Source organism: Tiliqua scincoides, chromosome 2 (genome assembly GCF_035046505.1).
Source record: "Tiliqua scincoides isolate rTilSci1 chromosome 2, rTilSci1.hap2, whole genome shotgun sequence".
Classification (NCBI taxonomy): Eukaryota; Metazoa; Chordata; class Lepidosauria; order Squamata; family Scincidae; genus Tiliqua; species Tiliqua scincoides.
In genome coordinates this window covers 81059637-81082288 of record NC_089822.1, presented here as the reverse complement: position 1 = coordinate 81082288, position 22652 = coordinate 81059637, and the positions used below count along the sequence as shown (strand labels likewise).

The window sequence follows — 22652 nt, the reverse complement described above, 5'->3', positions numbered from 1 at the left end:
GACTTCAGAAGCTATAAACGTTTATTGCTCATTTGCAGATTAGTCATATGCTGTCAATTCCCACTACCAGTGGATTTGCTACCGGCAGATTCACTTATCCATGAGCAGCAGGACTGACACATACTCAGTCAGGGTGTTCTCACTTTCTCTGTAGCCTTTTGAAGGTCTCTCCTGAACTTCAGAAAAGTGCAGAGCACTTGAAAATAGCACCCTTAGCTAGCATGGGGCCATTAAAAATGGCCAGGGGAAGCTTCCGTTGGCCTTGCAGCAACTACAGCTGCAAGGACAAGGAAGGGGAATCACAGTGGTCTATCCTGAAAACATCTCCCAAGCCAGGCACCCTGTCCAACAATTTGCCAGATTCAAGTGCCTTAGTGTTAGGCTAATAGCATACAGCAAGATTGGGATTCTTCTGGTGTACTGTCTGCCCTGCTGCCCAGCAGTTTCCCTGCCTGTGTGACCGGGGTGATTTCAGTGTTGGCACTGGAGTGCCAATGGAGTGCTGATGGTGCTGGGGGACTTCAATGTCCTCATTGAAGACCTTGGTGTTGGAGCAGCTCAGAATATCGCAGTTGATTATGGCTCCAATAGATGTTTCTGTGCATGCATTGGATCCTGTATTTGCTATGGGACAAGGCAGTGGTGTAGCTCTTGGTAGCACTCGACACCTGGGGCCCATAAATTTTTGTCACTCCCACCATATGACAAAATTTTCAGCAGGTAATGTGCATTGGGCACCAGTCAGAATGGGAGTTGGAGTCCAAGCCTACCTGGCAGGCAGATCTGGGCTCCAAATCTGGACGGGAGCCCAGGTCGACCCACCTAGCAGAGGCCAAAGTTCAACCAAAAGTTCAGGGTTACCTGCCTGATTGACCTGGGCTCTGGATTTAAGGTAGTGCTTATGCTCCCACAAACAAACACTGGATCCACGCCTGGTGTCACCCCCAGGGTATCACCTTGCTAACACTTTATTGGTTCCATGCTGTGTCATAGCAGCATCTCCTTGGCTCTTTGAACAGTCTCATTGGTCCATTTTGAGTTAAGGAAATTGTACATAAGACAATTGCATTTTTGTTTTCTGGTTTTTGGGCCATAACATTTGATAGAATGGAGACAGTTCCTTCCAGTGCAAACTGCCCCCCCTGCCCCCACTAGTTATGCCACTGCGACAAGGGAATGGTGAATTAGATGAGGAGATGAAGATCACTCCTGAACTTTTCCTCTATAAGTCTGTCCAATCCCCTTTTAAAAGCATCTAGGCCAGTTGCCATCACAACAGCCTGTAGCAAGCAGTTCCACAGACTGATTATGCGCTAGGCAGAGAAATATTTCCTTTCCTTATCCCTGTAAGAATATATACCTCTAACAGTTGTTTTAAAAAATGGCAGAAGTCAGATTGTTTCTGAAGATAATTTAATATTGCAAAATATGTGTGTCCTGTGAAAGTCACCATGATCCGTTTCCAGTAAAACACAGAAAAATAATGTACATTACTATATATCCCCTGAATTTTTAACACATATTGGACAGGATTTTCTAATCCACGTAGGTGTGTTTAGGATTAGGGTCCGGTTACAAACAACTGCACAATCAAAGCTGAAGTGCCCCAAAGCCTCATCATTTGAGCTGAGAGATTTAAGTTCATGCTTCCACTCGGTCCAGTGAGATGTCAAAGTACCTATGCCCATCTTAGACACTTGTGCATATAAAATCAGGCACCTCCCTTTTCTGTCTGGTTTTGTGCAAAGCAGACACAAATGTATCTGTACAAAAATACACCCATCTATTCAGGCCCTTTAAATCTATATGGCTTAATACAGAAAGTGTAACACATACATCCAATCACATTTACAAGTATTGGAATTGTAGCCCAAGCTCATAGTCTCCCAGTTTTCAAACGCATCACTGATGAATAAAAAATACACAGGAAGGGACGCGGCTCCCACAGTTCTGACTAGCCACTTACATGTGGAGTGCCTCATTAACACCCGTGTCATCTCTGCCAGTGCCAGTGTCATCAACGCAACAGTTGCCTTAAGGTTGCGTTTTGGCTTAAATTTTTGTTTGCATGGCTGATGCTAGTGTCTGTCCCCAAATATCTATTCCTATGAATTGTTTTGTCTCCAATCTAAAAAAACGACAACCAGACTTTGCTAAAATTGAGACATACTTTACATTCAACACTGATAACATTTTCATCCTACAGATTACACATTTAAATTAGGTTCAGTCAAATGCTTTTGGATCCTTAAGAAAAACACACGCACACGTTTATGTTTTTCAACACAATCCTCAACATATTCTCTTTCAAAGCCCTCACAAATCTTGTTTAAAGTATACAAAATGTAGTTTTCAGTGCCCAATGTACACAGTCATCAGTCACAAAGTGCAGCAAAACTTTTAAAAAGTTATAGATGCAAAAAAGAAACATGAAATTTCACTAAACCCCAGGAATGTTAAGTGTGTAGTAATTCTGTTAAGAAAAAAAATCTAAATGTTTACACATCAGCAAAATATACCGCTATGTAGTAAGTCAGCAACATTTCATCCATCAAATGTTTATGTTATGAGAACATTACACTGTTCAACATACAAAATGCAAATACTATTAAGACACCAACATAGACTTTGAATACATCTACGTAGGAGAAACCATCCTGATCCCTTTGGCAAAACAAAATTCTGGAACCTAGCTGCATGTTTAGTCTTAAGCCATTTCTGCCCAATGTTGCATATACACAACAGGGACCAAATGTGTATACCTATGGGCAGGACAAAAACAGGTTAAGTCTATTAAAATTAGTGCGATGTATTTTTGAGGATCAAACTTCTCAATTTTTATTAAAACAAAGTTTTCAGAGGGGAAAACTCCCCCCTAAAAGTTTAGCAACTGAAGTATTTGTAAAAGAGGTTACCAACCATCAGAATTTTGACTGCTTCTGTGAAAAAGCTTTTAGCACTGTTCCTCAGTCTCTGCACGTTTTCTCTCCATCCTCCATTTCCCCCCTTCCCACAGTTCCAAATTGACCTTCCCAGGGATCTGAAAATTCTACAGTTAAAATTCTAAATCCAGGAAAAACAAAAGTGCAAAAGAAGAAAACCATTTCAACAAATCCATAACATTTCTGATCATAATTTATTCCAGCCACAGAATTTTATTTTCCTTGCATTCAAAAATTTGGAATTTTTAGTGCCAGCTGTCCTGTTCATTTGCATTGCAGCCACCCCACTCCCAAATTATCAAATACAAACTTTGGACATATCTATTCATTCACTACAGTGGGAATAGCAACTGCAATATTATGGAGAGGCTTCACACACTAAGCCAGCGCTTTCCCTGTCATTCTAGATCACAGTCACGTCGTCTATGAAATGTATTTTTCAGAAAGAAATTCCAAATATAACATTATATTGCAGTACAGCAATGAAGAGGATCGAGCAGTTTACTGAACTGTGTTCACTAAAGTGCTCAAAGGCCCTGAAAGCCCTCTGAATGGACCAGACTTTGTTCTGGTCACTGCTACTCATCAGTGAGTGTCACAGCAAGGTGGTGACTGTATTCAAAATATTCAACACTAAGAGTGAATGGAAAATTGAGTAAAAATATTCACATTTGCCTACTCCAAAGAAATTAAAAACACTTTTCACTTAGCATACACTTAATCTGCAGGGTTGATGGACGGGTGCCTGTTACAGTATACCTGAAAGATTCCCAAATATTGGATATTTCAGGGAAAATTATCTGTATTTTACTTCCTCAACTGTGAACATCCACCTACAGCTGCTCTCTAAGTAGGTCCAATTCCTTCAATATCAATTTTACATTTCACATACGCTGTACTACACTGTAACCTCTGTTAATTTGCTGATCCCATAAGAAAAAAAACCTGAAAGCATGTTAAATGCTTTTAAACAAAAAAATGTTTAAAAATGAAGTGTCAAATGCATAGCATCCTGAAGAACACCTAATTTCCATTAGACCAAAAAAGTAATTTCTAAGACCCAAAAACTGCCTGGAACAAATGGCTGGGGGAAAGGATATAATGCATGATTCCAGTGTCTTTTTCTTCTGGGGAACCTTCTGTTGAGCAAAGAGAGGCAACTAATTGGCCAGGATTCAGCAATCTGATGGGAAAATGTAATTTTGTTATTTTGAAAATCAACAGATTCATTGCACCAAAATGTTAAGAGTTAGCATGCCTTCATCACCTACCTTGCGCTGCCATTGGTATACTCACCCTCCATGCATACCTCTTGCCTCCGGGATGGCAACTGTGGGCTCCGCTGGTATGCCTTGGAGACCGGATCTGACCTTAAGTTGCTGATTCTCAATCTAGGGTCTTCTGGGTCTTTCATAGCTACATGGATTGCAGAATTTCAGCAGGTGTGGACTGCCTACTAGCATATTATCATGGGAAAAGTTGTATTTTCCAAACCTCCCTCTATCTAGTAGCTATGAAAGGCACAAGAGTGTCCTTCAGGGCAGAAGCAACATGATGACATGTAGAACACAATATTAAAAAGGGGGGGGGATATCTAGCAGAGCAACAGGCAAGACTTCCTGAGAATTTGCAGGATCCAGTCAGCTGGCAGATTTGTTTCTGCAGCAGGGCAAGCAATTGAATTTCCACCCAAAATTGCCCAAAGAGAGCAACCATTTTAGTTACTCACAAATAAATAAAACAAGGGTAGGATGGTGAGAGGAGGAGGAACAACACAGTTATGCCTACAGCTTTGCGGCAGGTTATACTGACATACAAGGCCAGTGGCCAGGCACACAGAAGAAGCTGATTTACGTGGCAGGAAAAGCATGTGGTCTACCCCTGCTGGGATCCCAGTATTTTGGATCACGGATGCAATCTTCCTGTTGCATAAGGTACCAAGAACACCCTATTTATGGAATCCAGCTCTCAGCAAGCAAGGGTCAACCCTAGCCTTTGCCCTGACTTGCTAGTTTTCTCCATGAGACAGAGGGTGGAACTTCCAGACATGGAATGTCCTACTTTCATTCTGAAGTGGTAGTCCCAGGAGATCCTATACCATGGTGCATATACCATGTGCACCATGTGTTTTTTGTCTGAATATGCCACTTGTGAGCTTGTGTGTCAAAACAAGGTAAAAGGGACACTTCCCTGAGACTGGTAATTGAATAAGCACAAGTAACATCAAAAGCTTTAGAATTACACACACACAAGCTCTGTGGGCAATGAGAACTGTCCCATCCATAGCCACTACTTATACATTGATAGAACTAACAGAATTTCACAAGCGCTATATAAATTTTTCACCACTAAGCAGTTTGGTGCTCCATCTACCAGCAACAGCAGCATGTTTTGCAACTTTCTGCTTACAACAGTCCTAACAATGTCCAGCACGTTACAATATCGCACTTAGAATGATATATTCTTTTAAAGGAATATGCTCTACCTGATGTGCCCCAGTCCACCAACACTGCACTCAGAACTGTGCAACTAGCCAGCCATGACAGATATGAAATCTACTGCCAGCAGAGCATCCTATCTGCGTTGCTAGAACAGCAGTTAACTGCCCTGGAACAAACACATGATGCTAAGTACCAGGGGTATGGTCCTGATCTGGCTTCTCTACATGTGATTGTTTTGACTCATGCAGGGCCAGCCCAAGACCTCCTGATGCCTGAAGTGGTGTGCCAAATCTGTCCCCCCTTAGCAGGTGATGTGCCAGGATCTGGTTCTCCCACTCCCCAAACTGGAAAAGGAAGAGGGGGACGCAGCAGAATAAGAGGTGTGGAGAGTAAGAGCATCTTCCTCTTTCCGTTCCAATCCAGGGAGTGGGAGAAGGAACAAAAGAGGCAAGAGGATGGATGGAGGTGGGTGTTGGTAGTGTTCCCCTTCTACAGTATGATACCTTTGGTAATTGCTTCAGTTGGCCTCAAGGATAGGTTGGCCCTGGAACCAGCTAATAAGTAGCCTTTTCACTTACAATGGATTTTGCATGGCCAGTGGGACAAAGACAGGGAATTCTGCCCCATTTGCCAAACATACAAACAACTTTCCTGGCGATTGACTCTACTGAGACAGCAAAAAGGGCTTTATCGTCAACTCAAACATCAGATTCCAGTTGCCATCTCAATCAGCCATCAGAAATCAGATGTGGACTGCAAATTCATAACATCACATTATAAACAACAACAACATGGTGTTAAAAAAATTGCTTTGTAATTAAGCATTTTGTGCACTTGGATTAAAAGCTCAATCCTAGTCAGGATTCAGGCCAGAACAAAGTATTATATGTTGGGGTTAGATTCCAAAAGTCAAGTTGTCTGCAGCCTTATTTTCTCTCTCTCTAGTTAAGATGCAGCTGGAATATCAGAGACCCACGTGGATCACAGATGTTTTCTGATTAAATGTTGCTCAAGTCAGTCAATTTGGGAACATCTCTCGTTCACACACAGTCACACCATGTTGTCCCTGAAAACTCAGGCATCTTACAGGATTTCAATGGAGCTGCTTGTGAACCAGAGTCCTCCCTGTTGAAATCAAACTGCAAAGTTAACATGAAAATGTATGCTAGGATATTGGTGCTGACTCTGCAAGAGCCCTCTAAAAACATAGCGACATGTAGCAAAAACAGATTGCTAGTTAACTCATGTTTCTTTGCTTGCAAACAACTGGAATTTCACAGCAGACTATGGCGAATTTTTTTAATAACAGATAGATTATTACCTGATCATTGATCTCTTTCCAAAACTGTTTGTTCATTATTCAACTATTACCAGTATTGACTTCTGAGGAGGGAGGGGCCTGAATTCGCTCCACCTTCAGTCATCTCAAGCAGAATTTACTAAACCATTTCACTAAAAGGAATCATAGCTGCAGCTTCTGGCTGTACCTCTTACTACACCTCAAAAAATACAGCAATAAATTTCACCCTCTAGAGTTTACAACAGATGCGTCACACCAAGACACATGGCTGGGAAACACATGGCTGCCACTGAAAATGGCAGTATTGTGCTTTCTCCTCTCTCTTCCTGCAACACTGAGACCAACGCCTCCCCGACCCTCTACTAGTGGCAGCCATGAGGCGGAGTGGGCAAGCGAGACTGATGATGTCATGCACTTTATATTAACTATGTTATAAAAGGAAACAGAGGCGGGGATGAGGATTTAAGAATGCGGTGTTGTTGTTTTTAAGCTGCACATTTTCTATTATGCCTCGTTCTGGCCACAGAAAGCTTCTGAAAAATGCAATCTCAGGGACACAAAGTACACAGAACAAATCAAGCCAGTCCTATTGCTCATTTCCAACCAAAAAGTGACAGCGCCACGAAAGCAAATAGGAATCTTGGGTCCCCTTGCTCAGTTATCTCCAAGGCAGCACTGAAGTAGACCAATGGAGTCCCACCAAGAAGGGATGCAAAAAAGTCCTTTTGCTGCTGACTCCATAAATCTCTGTGCTTATCATGTGCTCACAAGTCAGAATGGAAAGCAGGCCCCATGGGCTCCATCAAAGAGTCACACAGTTTGCAGTGAAATAGGTACAAGTAGTTCCAGTGCCACTTCTCCAAGCATGAATCTTCATGTAATCTTCATGGGCGATTTCTTATGGGCACAGAGGAGAGTGACATAAGGAATCCCAATGAATGCCCACCTCTCACTAGGCCAGAACTTGATGACGGGACCTTGTTCAGGGATCTCCGAGACAGCATCAAAGTAGGCAAAACAGACACAGCCCAGGTAAGCAGCAATGCAAATAAGGATGTGCCTGAGAAGACAAAAGAGAAAGAAAGACTAAGGACCACAGACATGCAAACCCAAGGCTGAGTCCAGGCTGAGATTTTTAATGGAGCAGCCAAGCCGGGGGGGGGGGCTTTCCCCAAGGTATAATTATTATCCTTTTGCAATTCAGGGAAGAAAAGTACATAAGAAGAGCCCTGCTGGCTCAGGCCAAAGGCCCATCTAGCCTGGCTTCCTGTATCTCACAGTGGCCCACCAGATGCCTCAGGGAGCACACAAGACAACAGGATACCTGCATCCTGTTGCCACTCCCCTGCACCTGGCATTCTGAGATAGCCTATTTCCAAAACCACGAGGTTGTACATACCCATCACAGCTTGTAACCTGTCATGGACGTTTTTTCTAGAAGTCTGTCCAATTCCCTTTTGCCATCACCACATCCTGTGGCAAGGAGTTCCACAGACTAATTGCATGCTGAGTAAAGAAATATTTTCATTTGTCTGTTCTAACTCCCCCTACTCTCAGTTTTAGTAGATGTCCTCTAATTCTGGTGTTGTGTGGCAGGGAAAGAGCATCCATCTATCCACCCTATTCATCCCCTGCATAGTTTTGAATGTCTCAATCATGCCCCCCTCAGGCACCTTTTCCTAGACTGGAGAGCCTCAAACATGTAGGCTCTCATAAGAAGGGTTCCCCACCCAGTAATCATTTTGGTTGTTCTCTTTTCACCTTTTCTAGTTCCACTATGTTTGAGATGTGGTGACCAGAACTAAACACAATACTCCAGGTGTGGCCATACTATTGATTTGTACAATGACATTATAATATTGGCCATTTTATTCTCAATCCCCTTTTTAATGATCCTGAGCATGGAATTGGTCTTCTTCACCACAGCCGCAGACCAGGCTGACACTTTCATCAAGCTGTCTACCAGCACCCCAAGATTTCTGATCTGCTACAGACAATTCAGAACTCATTAGCCTATCTGTGAAGTTTTGATTTTTTGCCCAATGTGCACGACTTTACACTTACTTACATTGAAACTCTGTTTCCTGGTCCTCAACCAATTCCTAATCCAGATCCTTAACCAATTCCTAATCCATAAGAGGACCTGCCCTCTTGACTGTGGAGTTCTCTCACCAGCCTTTGGTGATGCTGTGTCAAAACATTTTCTAAAAATCCAGATATATAATGTCCACAGGTTCTCCCACATCCACATGCCTGTTGACCTTTTCAAAGAATTCTAAATAGTTTGTGAGGCAAGACCTCCCCTACAAAACTCATGCTGATTCTCCTTCAGCAAGGCTTGTTCTTCCATGTTTTTTAAGATTTTGTCTTTGATAAGGCTTTCCACAGTCTTATCCAGAACAGATGTTAGGTTGACTGGCCTGTAGTTTCCCGTGTGTTCTCTCCTTCATTTTTTAAAGATTGGTGTTACATTTGCTAACCTTCAATCCCCTGGCACCATGGCGGTTTTAAGGGACAAGTTGCATATTATAGTCAAGACATTGGCAACTTCAATCTTCAATTCCTTAATAACTCTTGGGTGGATGCCATCAGGGTGAATTACTTATCTTTAATTTGTCAATTAGATCTAAAACATCTTCTCTTTTAACCTCTATCTGATTTAATTCCTTAGTTAGGAGAGTTGTTTGGGCAGCAATATCTGCCCGAGGTCTTCTGCCATGAAGACAGATGAAAGAACTCATTTAATTCTCTGCAACCTCCAAGTTCTCTTTTATCTCCCCTTTCCCTCCCTCACCATCCAGAGGGCCAACCATTTCTCTGGCGGGTTTCCTGCTTCTAACAATTTTGAAGAAGCTTTTATTATTCCCCTTAATGTTGCTGGCCATGCATTCCTCAAAGTCTTTCTTGGCCTCTCTTATCATCTTCTTACATTTCTTTTGCCAGAGGTTGTGTTCCTTTTTATTCTCCTCATTAGGGCATGTGTTGGCAACCTTCAGTCTCGAAAGACTATGGTATCGCGCTCTGAAAGGTGGTTCTGGAACAGCGTCTAGTGTGGCTGAAAAGGCCAATTCGGGAGTGACAATCCCTTCCACAGTGAGAGCAAGTGCAGTCTGTCCCTGGTCTGTCTCCCTGGCTATGGGCCTTCCTTCTTTGCCTCTTAACCTCAGACTGTTGGCCAAGTGTCTCTTCAAACTGGGAAAGGCCATGCTGCACAGCCTGCCTCCAAGCGGGCCGCTCAGAGGCCAGGGTTTCCCACTTGTTGAGGTCCACTCCTAAGGCCTTCAGATCCCTCTTGCAGATGTTCTTGTATCACAGCTGTGGTCTACCTGTAGGGCGCTTTCCCTGCACGAGTTCTCCATAGAGGAGATCCTTTGGGATCCGGCCATCATCCATTCTCACCACATGACCGAGCCAACGCAGGTGTCTCTGTTTCAGCAGTGCGTACATGCTAGGGATTCCAGCACGTTCCAGGACTGTGTTGTTTGGAACTTTGTCCTGCCAGGTGATGCCAAGAATGCGTCGGAGGCAGCGCATGTGGAAAGCGTTCAGTTTCCTCTCCTGTTGTGAGCGAAGAGTCCATGACTCATTAGGGCAAGACTTCCATTTACAGAAGGAAGCTTCCTTGCCCTTTACAGCCTCTCCAACTCTGCTCGTTAGCCATGGTGGCACCCTCCTGGACTTCATCGAGCCCTTATTACTTTGCAAGATACACTTCCGCAGAGCCTCCATGTTACGTGAAAATCCCCTTTTCCCTTCCAAGTTGTGTTTTTATATCTAGTTATGTATTTTGGACTAAAATGCAGGCCTAAAACTTCTCTTTCAGGCCACAAAAGGAGTCAAATCTTAAGCTCACTCATCTGTCATGTTGATTGTCAGTCTGGGAAGACTCATTTTCTCCAGAGACACTGGAAATGTCTTTATTGTTTAAGTCAATCACTGAATATGCAAACACCTTAAAGGAGGAGGACTTTGGCAGCAAAGTCTACCACCTATTGTTAACTAAATTACAGCCATTAAGCCACCTCCAGCCTCAAATCCTGTAGCAACAGGAAGTAAGCTACTCCCCCTCCCCCAGAGTCAAGCTTGCTGATAACTGAGTTCTGGACTCTTCCACCTTTTCTTTACATACTCCACGTGTACCATTGTGTGTTACTGAGCATGCCCACAGCTCTGGGATACTTCCGGTCAGTTTAGATCAACTTCCAGGTCCAAGACAAATCTTATAAGAGAGAACTCAGAGCACATGCGGTCTCTCTCTGACTGCCCACTGGCCGGAGTGGCCAGACTCTTCCTCCAACTCTCCCCCCCCCCGGACAGGTGAATATATCGTTGCGTCTAAACTTCCCCCCCCCTTCTTCCCTACCTATTCCTCCCTGCTCCCCCATCTTTAGTCAGCAACTGGGTTTAGCAGATTAAGGAACCCCTATAATACCTCCCTACTTCCTGTCCATTTCTGATTCTTTTTCGGATGCACCCAAAATACACAGCACACGCATCCACCACTAGTTAGGTACACCAGACCAGTACTAGAAATCTATACTTATCGATTCTCCATGTGTATTATGTTTTACTTTTGTGTATTTTTGCAATAAAAATATAATCCTTTGATTGAAAGTTACCTTCCTCCCAGTCTCCTCTTTAAGCTAGACAAGGGATCTCTTTGCTCTACGCTGTCTTGTATCCAGCCTATGGTCCCAAAAGTTTCCAGAAGGCTAATATAAATAATTCCCCTAAACAAAACAGCCTTTTTGGTAACATCCACTACTGTTGTTTTAAACAGCCTTCATGAACTCTAGAGAGATTGGACTCTACAAGTAAACACTGTAGAGGGATAGGAGTTTTCATATGATTAAGAAATTCAGGATTCCTGTGGGGATGCAGTGTTGGCATACTTACTTGTGTCAGAGGGATCTCAACGGAAAGGACAGAGGATGCAGATTTGTAGGGAACAAAGATTTTGAAACTGTTATCTGAAGTGCAGAATCTTCCAATATTTGGATGTAACTATATGAAGGGCTCTTCTATGGAGCCAGGCCATTTGACCTTCTAGCCTAGAGCTGCCTACTCTAATTACCCAGGCAGAGGACTTGCCCAGCTCTCCTTAACAGGAGATGCAAGGGACTGAATATGGGACTTTTTGCCCACAAAGCATTTGCTCTACCACTGAGCTATGGGCCTTTTACTATCCCTTATTGGATGCATGCAAGCATCTCACTAAAAGGAGAGGCATTTCTTTCTTAATTCATTCCCCATTTCATTAATTGATCACTGAAATCAAGCACATAGAACTCACCAGACACAGTGCAAATATGGAAAGTTAAAGGATGACCAGATCTCGCAAAATACTTTGTCGCTGATCCAACAAAAAAGTGCCAACATCCACCAGAGACCAGAAAGGATCCCCAGCTTGACTACTCGCAGATTGTCACATCTAAAAGCAAAGGGGTGTAGGTAAAATCATTAAACCATTAGGCAACACAGTCAGGAAAGAAAACAAAATGAAGATTAAGTCAGACCAGTTGATAGCATACAAGCATTTTTCAAATCTTTCATGTTTGATAGGATGACTGTTCTATTTTTATTGCTAAGCCCAATCCGAAGGTTCCCAGTGCCCAGAGGAACAGCAACGCCAAAATGGCAACCACTGCATCCTGTGGGTGCCGGGAAGCCACTGGAGGTCTCTTCAGGGGAAGGGAACTTTCATCCCCTTCTCCCAAGGAAAGTCCGCAATGGGGCTTCTCAAATCTGCACCAGCTATTTTGCAGGCACAGACGAGAGAACCTCCATGTTGGGCTTTTCAGCCCAATGCAGGGCATAGGATCTGGCAGAAGAAGCCTCTGCCGGTCCCACCCCCCAGTCGGTTCCTCATCCCGCCCCAGAATGCCTCCACCCTCTGCCCCCAAAGTCCACACTGCCGCCTGGAGCTCTTACTTTGCTCCAGGTGGCACTGGTCCAGTGCTCCCTACTCTGCAGGTACTGTAAAGGTGCTTTATGGCACCGCTATGACACCCAGTGGCAGTGCTGGAGCTCAGCGGCAGCGCTGGAGCCCGTTAGGATTGGGCCCTAAATATCATCAATGTGCTGTCTGTAACGATTCAGATGAATGTAGACACCGTTTCAGTTCCAACAACCAAAAGTGATTGCTGAGTTGCAGGTCTGAAACCTGATATGAAAAGAGTCTCCATGTAATAATACCTGGCCCTTTACCCTCCCACAAGTATCTAGGTGACCTTTATGACAACCTCATATGGCAAGAGGGTTATTATCCCCTCTATTGCAAACAGAGGAGAGTTAATGGCCTGCATAAAGGCCACTCAGGGCCTAATCCTACCCAACTTTCCAGTGCCAGTGCAACCGCAGTGTAGCCCCGAGGTAAGGAAACAAATGTTCCCATCCCTTGAAGAAGCCACTGTGACTGCATCTCCAACACAGGATGCAGTGCTTGCCTTATTGGCACAGCTGCACCAGCACTGGAAAACTGGATAGGACTGGGCCCCCAGGCAGTTCAGAAGCCACAGAGAGATCTGAAACAGTCTCCCTGCTTGTTCACTTAGCACCTACACTACTTCCTCAACTGTGCCAAAGGCTACCAATTTGCTTCTGCCATATGTGGTGCATTCTATACACAGAGCACAGGTTCTTTGCCCCCTCTCCTTCATGAGACACTCCTGTTCTAGTGTGACTGAATGGCAACACAAAGCTTTTTATATTGCTAAGAAGAATAAGATAGCTCTTTCAAGTTCTGCTGCATTACTGCCACAATGGGGATCAGCTTTACTTAAAATAATACCTTTAACAGCTCAATCCTATTCTGCCACACCAAAAAAGTGTGCACTATATCCAGTGGGTGAGGGAGAGCGGAAGGCTCACAAAGGGGAAAGGGGATTTAAATCCCCTTTCCCCTCCATAAGCCTTCCACCCTACAATGGGCCCCCCATTGCTGGCACAATCATTGGTGCAAATCCAAGGAGCGAAAGGAGGTGGGGATGCTGCTGTTGTAGGGGGTAGGGCCACCATTTCATACAAGTAGCTCCACACACAATTTCATTGGTACATGGCCTGGGTTTCTGAAAGCAGGCACACTAGAGGGGTTACATCCTACCAGAGCCTAGAATCACCACTTCACTCACAAATAGTGATCGTGATGGAATAGAAAGAAAATAGTTTCCCAAAAGTTGGAAGAGATCTTTTTTCTCAGCCCATTGCAATGCTCAGCCTCGTTTCACGACAATGATATAATCAGGAATATGATGAGCGGGAAGGGCATCGCAAAAAGGTCTCCGCTGGATCCTAGAATGCTGCTATGACAATGTTACAGCCACCAGGAACCCTGACAGAGCACCCAAAGTACTTCACATCCTGACTGAAGGGCATGGAACATGTCAACAGTCTAAGGTCTCAATGGAGCTCATGACAGCTTCCCATGAACCTCCGCCCATCACTACCCAAAAATAAGAGTGGAAGGAACAGGGACAATGGTGAACCCCTTTCAAACTAGGCCCAGAGATATTCAGACCTGATCAGAACTGGCACTGGAGGAGAAAGGTCTAAAATGAGCAATATGTCACCAAATCAACACAACCAAAACAACATCTCCAGGGTGTTTGGAATGTCTACGAAAGCATTTGAACTGCCATCAGTTTGCACTTGAGCTCTGAGAGTGTTCATTCTACCCTGTCTTTATTTAAACTACACATCTGGAACTCTGTCCAAGAGGTGAGCATGCTCCCAAATGGAAATCCCTGGGAAACAAAAAACTATTTCAGCCAAGACAGACGCCTACCTTTTAAGTTCAGCAATTAGCAGAACAGTGCAGGGAACACCCAGTGTCATCAGGGAGATGTTATTGATGGCAGGCTTGATGAAGGCAAGGCAGGTCGTGACTCCAGAAAGGATGCCGACTGCTGCTTTAAACCGGCTCCTGAATAACGACAATTTCAAAAATATTACTTAGAGCCCAATCCTATTGTTTGTCTCTTCACCATCCCCCCACTGACGTAGTGGTGCCAAAATGGCTACTGCTGCATCCTGTGGCAACTGGTGTATCCAAATGTGGAGGTCGTCTCTGGGTAAGCGAACAATTGTTCCCTTATCGGGGGGGGGGGTCTGCTCAGACCTGTGCAAGCTAAATCGCTGGCACTGGTCCATCTGCATCCATACTGCAGTATCAGGTTTGGGAAGGGGGTTAGGATTTGGCAACTACCGCTGCCACCGAACCTGCCCCTTCCCAGACCCGAACCACCATCCCCATTGCTACCCCATTCCACCCTCTCCCACTCCTCCTGCCTCCTTTTACAACTGGTGCTGGCTGACTTACAGCAGTCAGAGCCAGAGCCAGAAGAGGATGTTGCCCAGCCCAGGTAGAATTGGGCCTTTACACTTTCAGTCACCAGAAGAGAATCAAGAGTCAAAGTGACAGCTAGCACACTGATGCTCCGAAGTCTGACTTTGGGGGGGAAATCCTGAAGAACATACATTCATTTCAACCTTTGTTCAGTTCAAGGGAACTTGAACAAGGGACTACCTGCAAAACCAGGGGAAGCTGCGCAGTACATGGTGGATTCCACTCTAGAATTGCTGATGCCACTGCAGAGGTAATACAATTCAACACCATTTGCACTCTCAGCAGCAACAAAAGTTGAACTGCCACTGAATTCCTGTTCTTCAGTCTGGAGTCTCAGGTGTACGTTCCCCGAAGCCAATTCCCCCTCATTTGCCCTCAAGCTGCAAAGGTGTAGCACCCATTGCAGCTCAAAGGATCATACTGTTCTCAGGCATACATTTCTCACCCCTATAACCCTAATCTTACCCCATGTCACTGCAGGCTGAAATGGAGTAAGGCTGAAGCCAACAATGCCATCTGGACACAAGAGCACTACCTTTCTGTTGGTGGCACTGGAGAGTATGTACACAGTGGAGTCAGATCCAAGGACTGGATTTTAGTCATGAATGGGGATCAGCTGGAACATCGAATTGGAAGCTCACAAGGACCAAATCCAGCTCCAGAGCCTTACTGTGCCAGCTTCTGCTTTTGAGGAACACCCACTCTGCAAACAAACCCCTTTGCTTTCCAACGTACACATCCAAGTACACAACATAAAAGTTATTACTGGCCCTCCAAGCACAATACAACTACAGGATTGTTAAACGGTTGATTTGCCGATTAATCATTCTAATAATGATTAATAATATAACTAGATACGATTGCCACATCACAGAACCATCTGCAACTGCCTTCCAAATGCATGCCTGCAACCACAGAAAAACAGCAAGAGAATTTTGGAATCATTTCGATTTTGGGGAGGGGGGGGGAAAGAAGGGAAAGAGAAAACGGTGTCAGCATCCTGGCAAAAGCAGCCAGTGTGCCCTTTCCCAGGCATAAACAAGTCTCATAGGAGCATGCATGCTCAAGTCACAGGATTGGGCTGACAGCCATTAGCTATGTAAGAGGACAGGGTGTGCCTGTTTTTGTTTGTGTTTTTTCCACACTGCAAGCAATCGGAGCTGCATTTGAAGGGAAAGTTGACATCTGGGTACTAGGAGAAACAATAAGTAAACATCCCCATAAATCAAAACCAAAGAATCCTAAAAGGTCTGCACAATAGAGGTCACTATACTATAGCTTTCTGCCTCTCTAGAATCCTTTGCTTGTGATTTGTTTATTAGCCTAGTTCTATAGTACAGAGTACTAGACTATACTGGTTCTCAAACATTTTAGCACTGGTATTTACTTTTTAGAATGACAATCAGTCTGGACCCACCAAAAGTGATGTCATTAAACTGGAAGTGATGCCATGCCCAGAAGCGATATCATCTATTTCAGCTTCATACCTAAGCTGCGGTCAGCCAAAGGTCCCATTGCACAGTGCGCTCGTGCTGTTATTTGCATAACTAGGAATTCAAACACTCCAGCTCAGAAGTCAAAGCAAAACACAGACTTGGCTCCAACTCCGAGGACACAGCCCTCCTCACTTTCCAGTGTCCCATCTTCGCTCTTCAGGACACAGCACCATGCCTTTTTCTTATCTGGCGCCCACCCTGCCTAGCAGCTCTGTACCCTGTGTTTTCAGCTATATATTTTCAACATGGGCTGAGGTAGGTGCTATGCAACCCACCTCAAATTGGCTCATGACCCACAGTTTGAGAAACTATACTATACTATGAATGCTTTCTACATGAATAGGCTTGTGTAGGAATTTCTGTGTGGTCCACAGTAGAAGCTTTGGGGGCATGTTCTCTAGGGTGCATAGGCAATTTGGGGCCTAATCCAGAGCCCTGCGTGCCAGCTTACCGCTGCTGCAAACTGTTGCAAACGCGCCATAAGGCACATCTGCAACCATTACTGCAAGTCCAATGCCGGAGCTAGCCCTGTGCTCCAGCGCTTGACCCGTGTTCTGCCACCTGGCAGCCTCACGCACTGAGCAGCTCAGGATTGGGCTATGCAGAACTCTGGCCAATTGGGATTTATCATGGACCTGAGCAAATTAATAGTGTATACCAGGGCTTTTTTCTAATGGAACGCGGGGGGGGGCGTTCTGGCACCTTTTTGAAGGGGCCCCTCCCCTTCGGAGGTATTCCAGGAGGGGGGAGAGCAAAACAGAGACATTCGCTGGGTGGGTGCTGGGGGGTGCAGAGTGGGCCCTGCCTGACCGCACAACGACCCCCTCCTGCCCCATCGCCAAGCTCTCGCATGAGCCCAGCCCGCCTCCCCTCCACCCGCACTCTGCTTTCCCGCACAGCTTCCAAGCCGGTGGAGGGCGCAGGAGACACACGCCGATGCCGAGGAGGAGGACGGACAGCCAGCCAGCCAGCCAGGGAGACAGGCTACGGCACCCACAGAACGCCCAGGTACTGGCTTGGCGGAGGAGGAGGGGAAGGAAGCTGGCTGGTGCAGCCCCCCCATGCCAATCTGCAGCACGAGCCTAGGCGTGTCTACTCAGAAGTAAGTCTCATTGTGCTCAATGGGGCTTGCTCCTGGGAAAGGGTGCATAGCCTTGCAGCCTGAGGGCCCAAGCCTATGCATGTCTACTCAGAAGTAAGTTCCATTGGGTTCAATGGGGCTTACTCCCAGGAAAGTGTCATAGCCTTGCAGCCTGAGTAGACAGGCAGAGGAAGGGCTCTGAGGCTGCAGTCCTCTCCACACTTTCCTGGGAGGAAGCCCCACTGCCTCTAATGGGACTGACTTCTGAGGAGACAGCCATACGCTTTGGCTCTGAGGCTGCAGTCCTCTCCACACTTTCCTAGGAGGAAGCCCCACTGACTCTAATGGGACTGACTTCTGAGTAGACAGGCACAGGATTGGGCCCTCAGGCTGCCATTCTATCCACAGTAAGCCCCATTCACTGAGAACATAAGAACAGCCCCACTGGATCAGGGCATAGGACCATCTAGTCCAGCTTCCTGTATCTGTATCAGTAGCCGCCCTGGGTCCCTTTTGGGGAGAAGGGCGGGATACAAATAAAGTTTATTATTATCATCATCATCATCATCTCACAGTGGCCTACCAAATGCCCCAGGGAGCACACCAGATAACAAGAGACCTCATTCTGGTGCCCTCCCTTGCATCTGGCATTCTGACATAACCCATTTCTAAAATCAGGAGGTTGTACATGCACATCATGGCTTGTAACCCATAATGGATTTTTCCTCCAGAAACTTGTCCAATCCCCTTTTAAAGGCATCCAGGCCAGACGCCATCACCACATCCTGTGGCAAGGAGTTCCACAGACCAAACACACGCTGAGTAACTAACTCTAACTCTAACTCTAACTCTCCCAACACTCAATTTTAGCAGATGTCCCCTGGTTCTGGTGTTATGTGAGAGTGTAAAGAGCATCTCTCTATCCACTCTGTCCATCCCCTGCATAATTTTGTATGTCTCAATCATGTCCCCCCTCAGGCGCCTCTTTTCTAGTCTGAAGAGGCCCAAACGCCGTAGCCTTTCCTCGTAAGGAAGGTGCCCCAGCCCCATAATCATCTTAGTCGCTCTCTTTTGCACCTTTTCCATTTCCACTATGTCTTTTTTGAGATGCGGCGACCAGAACTGAACACAATACTCCAGGTGCGGCCTTACCATAGTTTTGTACAACGGCATTATAATATTAGCCGTTTTGTTCTCAATACCTTTTCTAATGATCCCAAGCATAGAATTGGCCTTCTTTACTGCCGCCGCACATTGAGTCGATACTTTCATCGACCTGTCCACCACCACCCCAAGATCTCTCTTCTGATCTATCACAGACAGCTCAGAACCCATCAGCCTATACGTGAAGTTTTGATTTTTTGCCCCAATGTGCATGACTTTACACTTACTTACATTGAAGCGCATCTGCCATTTTGCTGCCCATTCTGCCAGTCTGGAGAGATCCTTCTGGAGCTCCTCACAATCACTTCTGGTCTTCACCACTCAGAAAAGTTTGGTGTTGTCTGCATACTTAGCCACCTCACTGCTCAACCCTGTCTCCAGGTCATTTATGAAGAGGTTGAAAAGCACCGATCCCAGGACAGATCCTTGGGGCACACCGCTTTTCACTTCTCTCCATTGTGAAAATTGCCCATTGACACTCACTCCCTGTTTCCTGGTCTTCAACCAGTTCTCAATCCATGAGAGGACCTGTCCTCTAATTCCCTGACTGTGGAGCTTTTTCAGTAGCCTTTGGTGAGGGACCATGTCGAACGCCTTCTGAAAGTCCAAATATATTATGTCTACAGGTTCTCCCGCATCCACATGCCTGTTGACCTTTTCAAAGAATTCTATAAGGTTCGTGAGGCAAGACTTACCCTTACAAAAGCCATGCTGATTCTCCCTCAGCAAGGCCTGTTCGTCTATGTGTTTTGAGATCCTATCTTTGATGAGGCATTCCACCATCTTACCCGGTATAGATGTTAGGCTGACCGGCCTATAGTTTCCAGGGTCCCCCCTCTTTCCCTTTTTAAAGATAGGCATGACATTTGCTATCCTCCAATCTTCTGGCACCGTGGCCATATCTTAGTCACGAGATCAGCAACTTCATTTTTCAATTCCTTAATAACTCTTGGGTGGATGCCATCAGGGCCCGGTGACTTATTGATCTTTAATTTATCAATGAGGTCTGAAACATCTTCTCTTTTCACCTCTATCTGACTTAATTCCTCGGTCCCATTCGGGGACCTTCAGAGGGGCCGTTCGGGCAGCGGTATCTGCCCGAGGTCTTCTGCCGTGAAGACAGATGCAAAGAACTCATTTAATTTCTCTGCCATCTCTAAGTCTCCTTTTATCTCCCCTTTCCCTCCAACACCATCCAGAGGGCCAACCGCTTCTCTGGCAGATTTCCTGCTTCTAACATATTTGAAGAAGCTTTTATTATTCCCCTTAATGTTGCTGGCCATGCGTTCCTCATAGTCTCGCTTGGCCTCCCATATCACCTTCTTACTTTTCTTTTGCCACAGTTTATGTTCCTTTTTATTCTCCTCACTAGGGCAAGAATTCCATTTACAGAAGGAAGCTTCCTTGCCCTTTACAGCCTCTCTAACTTGGCTCGTTAGCCATGCGGGCACCCTCCTGGATTTAGTGGAACCCTTCTTTCTTTGTGGTATACACCTCTGCTGGGCCTCTATTACTGTTGTTTTAAGCAGCCTCCATGCACTCTGGAGAAACTGGACTCTTTTTACCTTCCCTTTCAACCTCCTTCCAACCAGCCTCCTCATTTGAGGGAAGTCCACCCGTCGGAAGTCAAGGGTTTTTGTGAGAGATTTGCCCGGTATTCTTCCCCCGACATGCATGTCGAAACGGATTGCAGCATGATCACTTTTCCCCAATGGCTCCGTAACATTGACATCTCTAACTAGGTCCTGTGTACCACACAATATTAAATCCAGAGTCACCTGTCCTCTGGTGGGCTCCATGACTAGCTGCTCGAAGGCACAGTCATTTAGCACGTCAAGGAATCCGGTCTCCTTTTCGTGACCAGAACACAAATTGACCCAGTCAATATGAGGATAATTGAAGTCCCCCATGATTACAACCCTGTCCCTCCTTGTCACCTCCCTGATCTGTTTCCTCATTTCAAGGTCCCCTTCTGGTTTCTGGTCTGGAGGACAATAGCACACCCCCAGTATTACATCGCTCCACAGGCCTGGTAATTTAACCCACAGAGATTCTAAGGTGGAGTCAGACCCGCCTTCAATCTCTACTTTGCTGGATTCTACCCCTTCCTTAACATAAACGGCCACCCCACCTCCAACACGCCCCTGCCTGTCCCTCCTGTAGCGTTTATAGCCTGGGATTGCGGTATCCCACTGATTCCGTGCATTCCACCAGGTTTCCGTTATGCCCACTATGTCAATGTTTTCCCTTGTCACCAGACATTCCAGTTCTCCCATCTTTGCTCAGAGACTTCAGGCATTCGCACAAAAGCATTTGTACATGGAATGCCCCAGGGTGGGCTGCTTATTCGCTCCTTTGTCCTCTCATTGTGTCAAACTGTCTATCACATCCCATCACGCTACCATTCCCTATTTCTTCTCCTACTCTGCCTTTGTCTTGTTGTTCTCTAACCTCCCCATCCTCGTCCCATAGGGATGAGGAATCCCGAACCGGATGCCCCTCGGCTCCTGTCAGCCTTCCCCCAGGGATCAGTTTAAAAGCTGCTCTGCCACCTTTTTAATGTTATGCGCCAGCAGTCTGGTTCCATTCTGGTTCAAGTGAAGCCCGTCCCTCTTGTACAGGCCCCGCTTGTCCCAAAACGTTCCTCAGTGCCTAACGAATCTAAACCCCTCCTCCCTATGCCACCGTCTCATCCACGCATTGAGACCTCTGATCTCCACCTGCCTAGCTGGCCCTGCGCATGGAACAGGTAGCACTACAGAGAACAGGTAGCACTACAGGACCTTTGAGGTCCTGGCTTTCAGCTTCCTTCCTAAAAGCCTAAATTTGGCCTCCAGGACCTCCCAGCTACACTTGCCCACATCATCGGTGCCAACATGCACCACAACCACTACCTCCTCCCCAGTACTGTCTACCAGCCTGTCTAGACGAGAAGTGATGTCCGCAACCTTCGCACCAGGCAGACAAGTCGCCATGCGGTCCTCACATCCGTCGCAAAACCCCTCTCTATGTTTCTAATAATCGAATCCCCCACTACAAGAAGCCCCCGAACTCCCTCCCGCCGAGGAGTATCCTGAGTGCATTTGGATATGGGCCCGTCCCCTGGAGAAGGGGTCCCCCCTAGGGGATTGTTTCCCTCCTCTCCAGGATGACTTCCTCCAGCCCCGAGACTTCCCATCCAGGCAGCTGAGGAGCTGCACGCCTGAGGTTGGGACGAAGCCTGATCGTCCCCGGAAGTCTCCCAACTAAAGTGGACTTCTGAGTAGACATGCATAGGATTGGGCTCTTAGGCTGCAATCCTAGGCACTTTCCTGGGAGTAGCTCCATTGACTAGAACGAGACTTACTTCAGAGTAGACATACCTAGGATTGGGCTCTTAATCCTGGCAGAGTTATATATGTGCATCCGTTTTCACATGCTAAGGGCAGGTGAAAAGGGATTCTACATGTGTACAACGTGCTGTCCAGCCTTGCCAGAGATCCTCTTCATCCTTCCCCCACAAGCATGCCCTCCACCAGCCAGCGTTTGCAGCTCCTCTCCAGCAATGCACAGCAGCTGCTCAGGGCAGCAGAGAACATACAACTGCATGCCAAGCGCCTTCCCAAAGACACAGAGTATTCTGATACCTGAATTAAACCATATTTAATCGCTTGTTCGCAAACGTAGCTGTTTCTATGTGCACCTAAGGACCCCTCTCCTGTAAGAATTCCTTTTTTGTTCTTACTCCCACAGTTGCTTAGAGTAATTTTACTACATGGAACTCATATAAGCCATTTTTCAGAATCCATTCATTGCTTCCTCTCCTCGAACTAGTGCCACACTACATACTACATGCTACAAGTGCACCTGTACAGTATTTTTCCCCATGTGTAGAAAAAGTAGCT

At 45.9% G+C, this 22652-nt stretch overlaps 1 protein-coding gene across 1 annotated transcript in view; it reads right to left on the bottom strand.

Moving 5' to 3' along the window:
- Positions 1-1396: 1396 nt before the first annotated feature.
- ACER2 (alkaline ceramidase 2) overlaps positions 1397-22652 on the bottom strand; it is a 35537-nt gene continuing 14281 nt past the window's right edge. The window contains exons 4-6 of the mRNA XM_066617384.1: positions 14467-14604; positions 11977-12114; positions 1397-7743 (exon numbers count right to left, since the gene is read on the bottom strand). Coding sequence (XP_066473481.1) covers positions 7557-7743; positions 11977-12114; positions 14467-14604 — 463 coding nt within the window. The 3' untranslated portion in view covers positions 1397-7556. The remainder of the gene's footprint in view (positions 7744-11976; positions 12115-14466; positions 14605-22652) is intronic.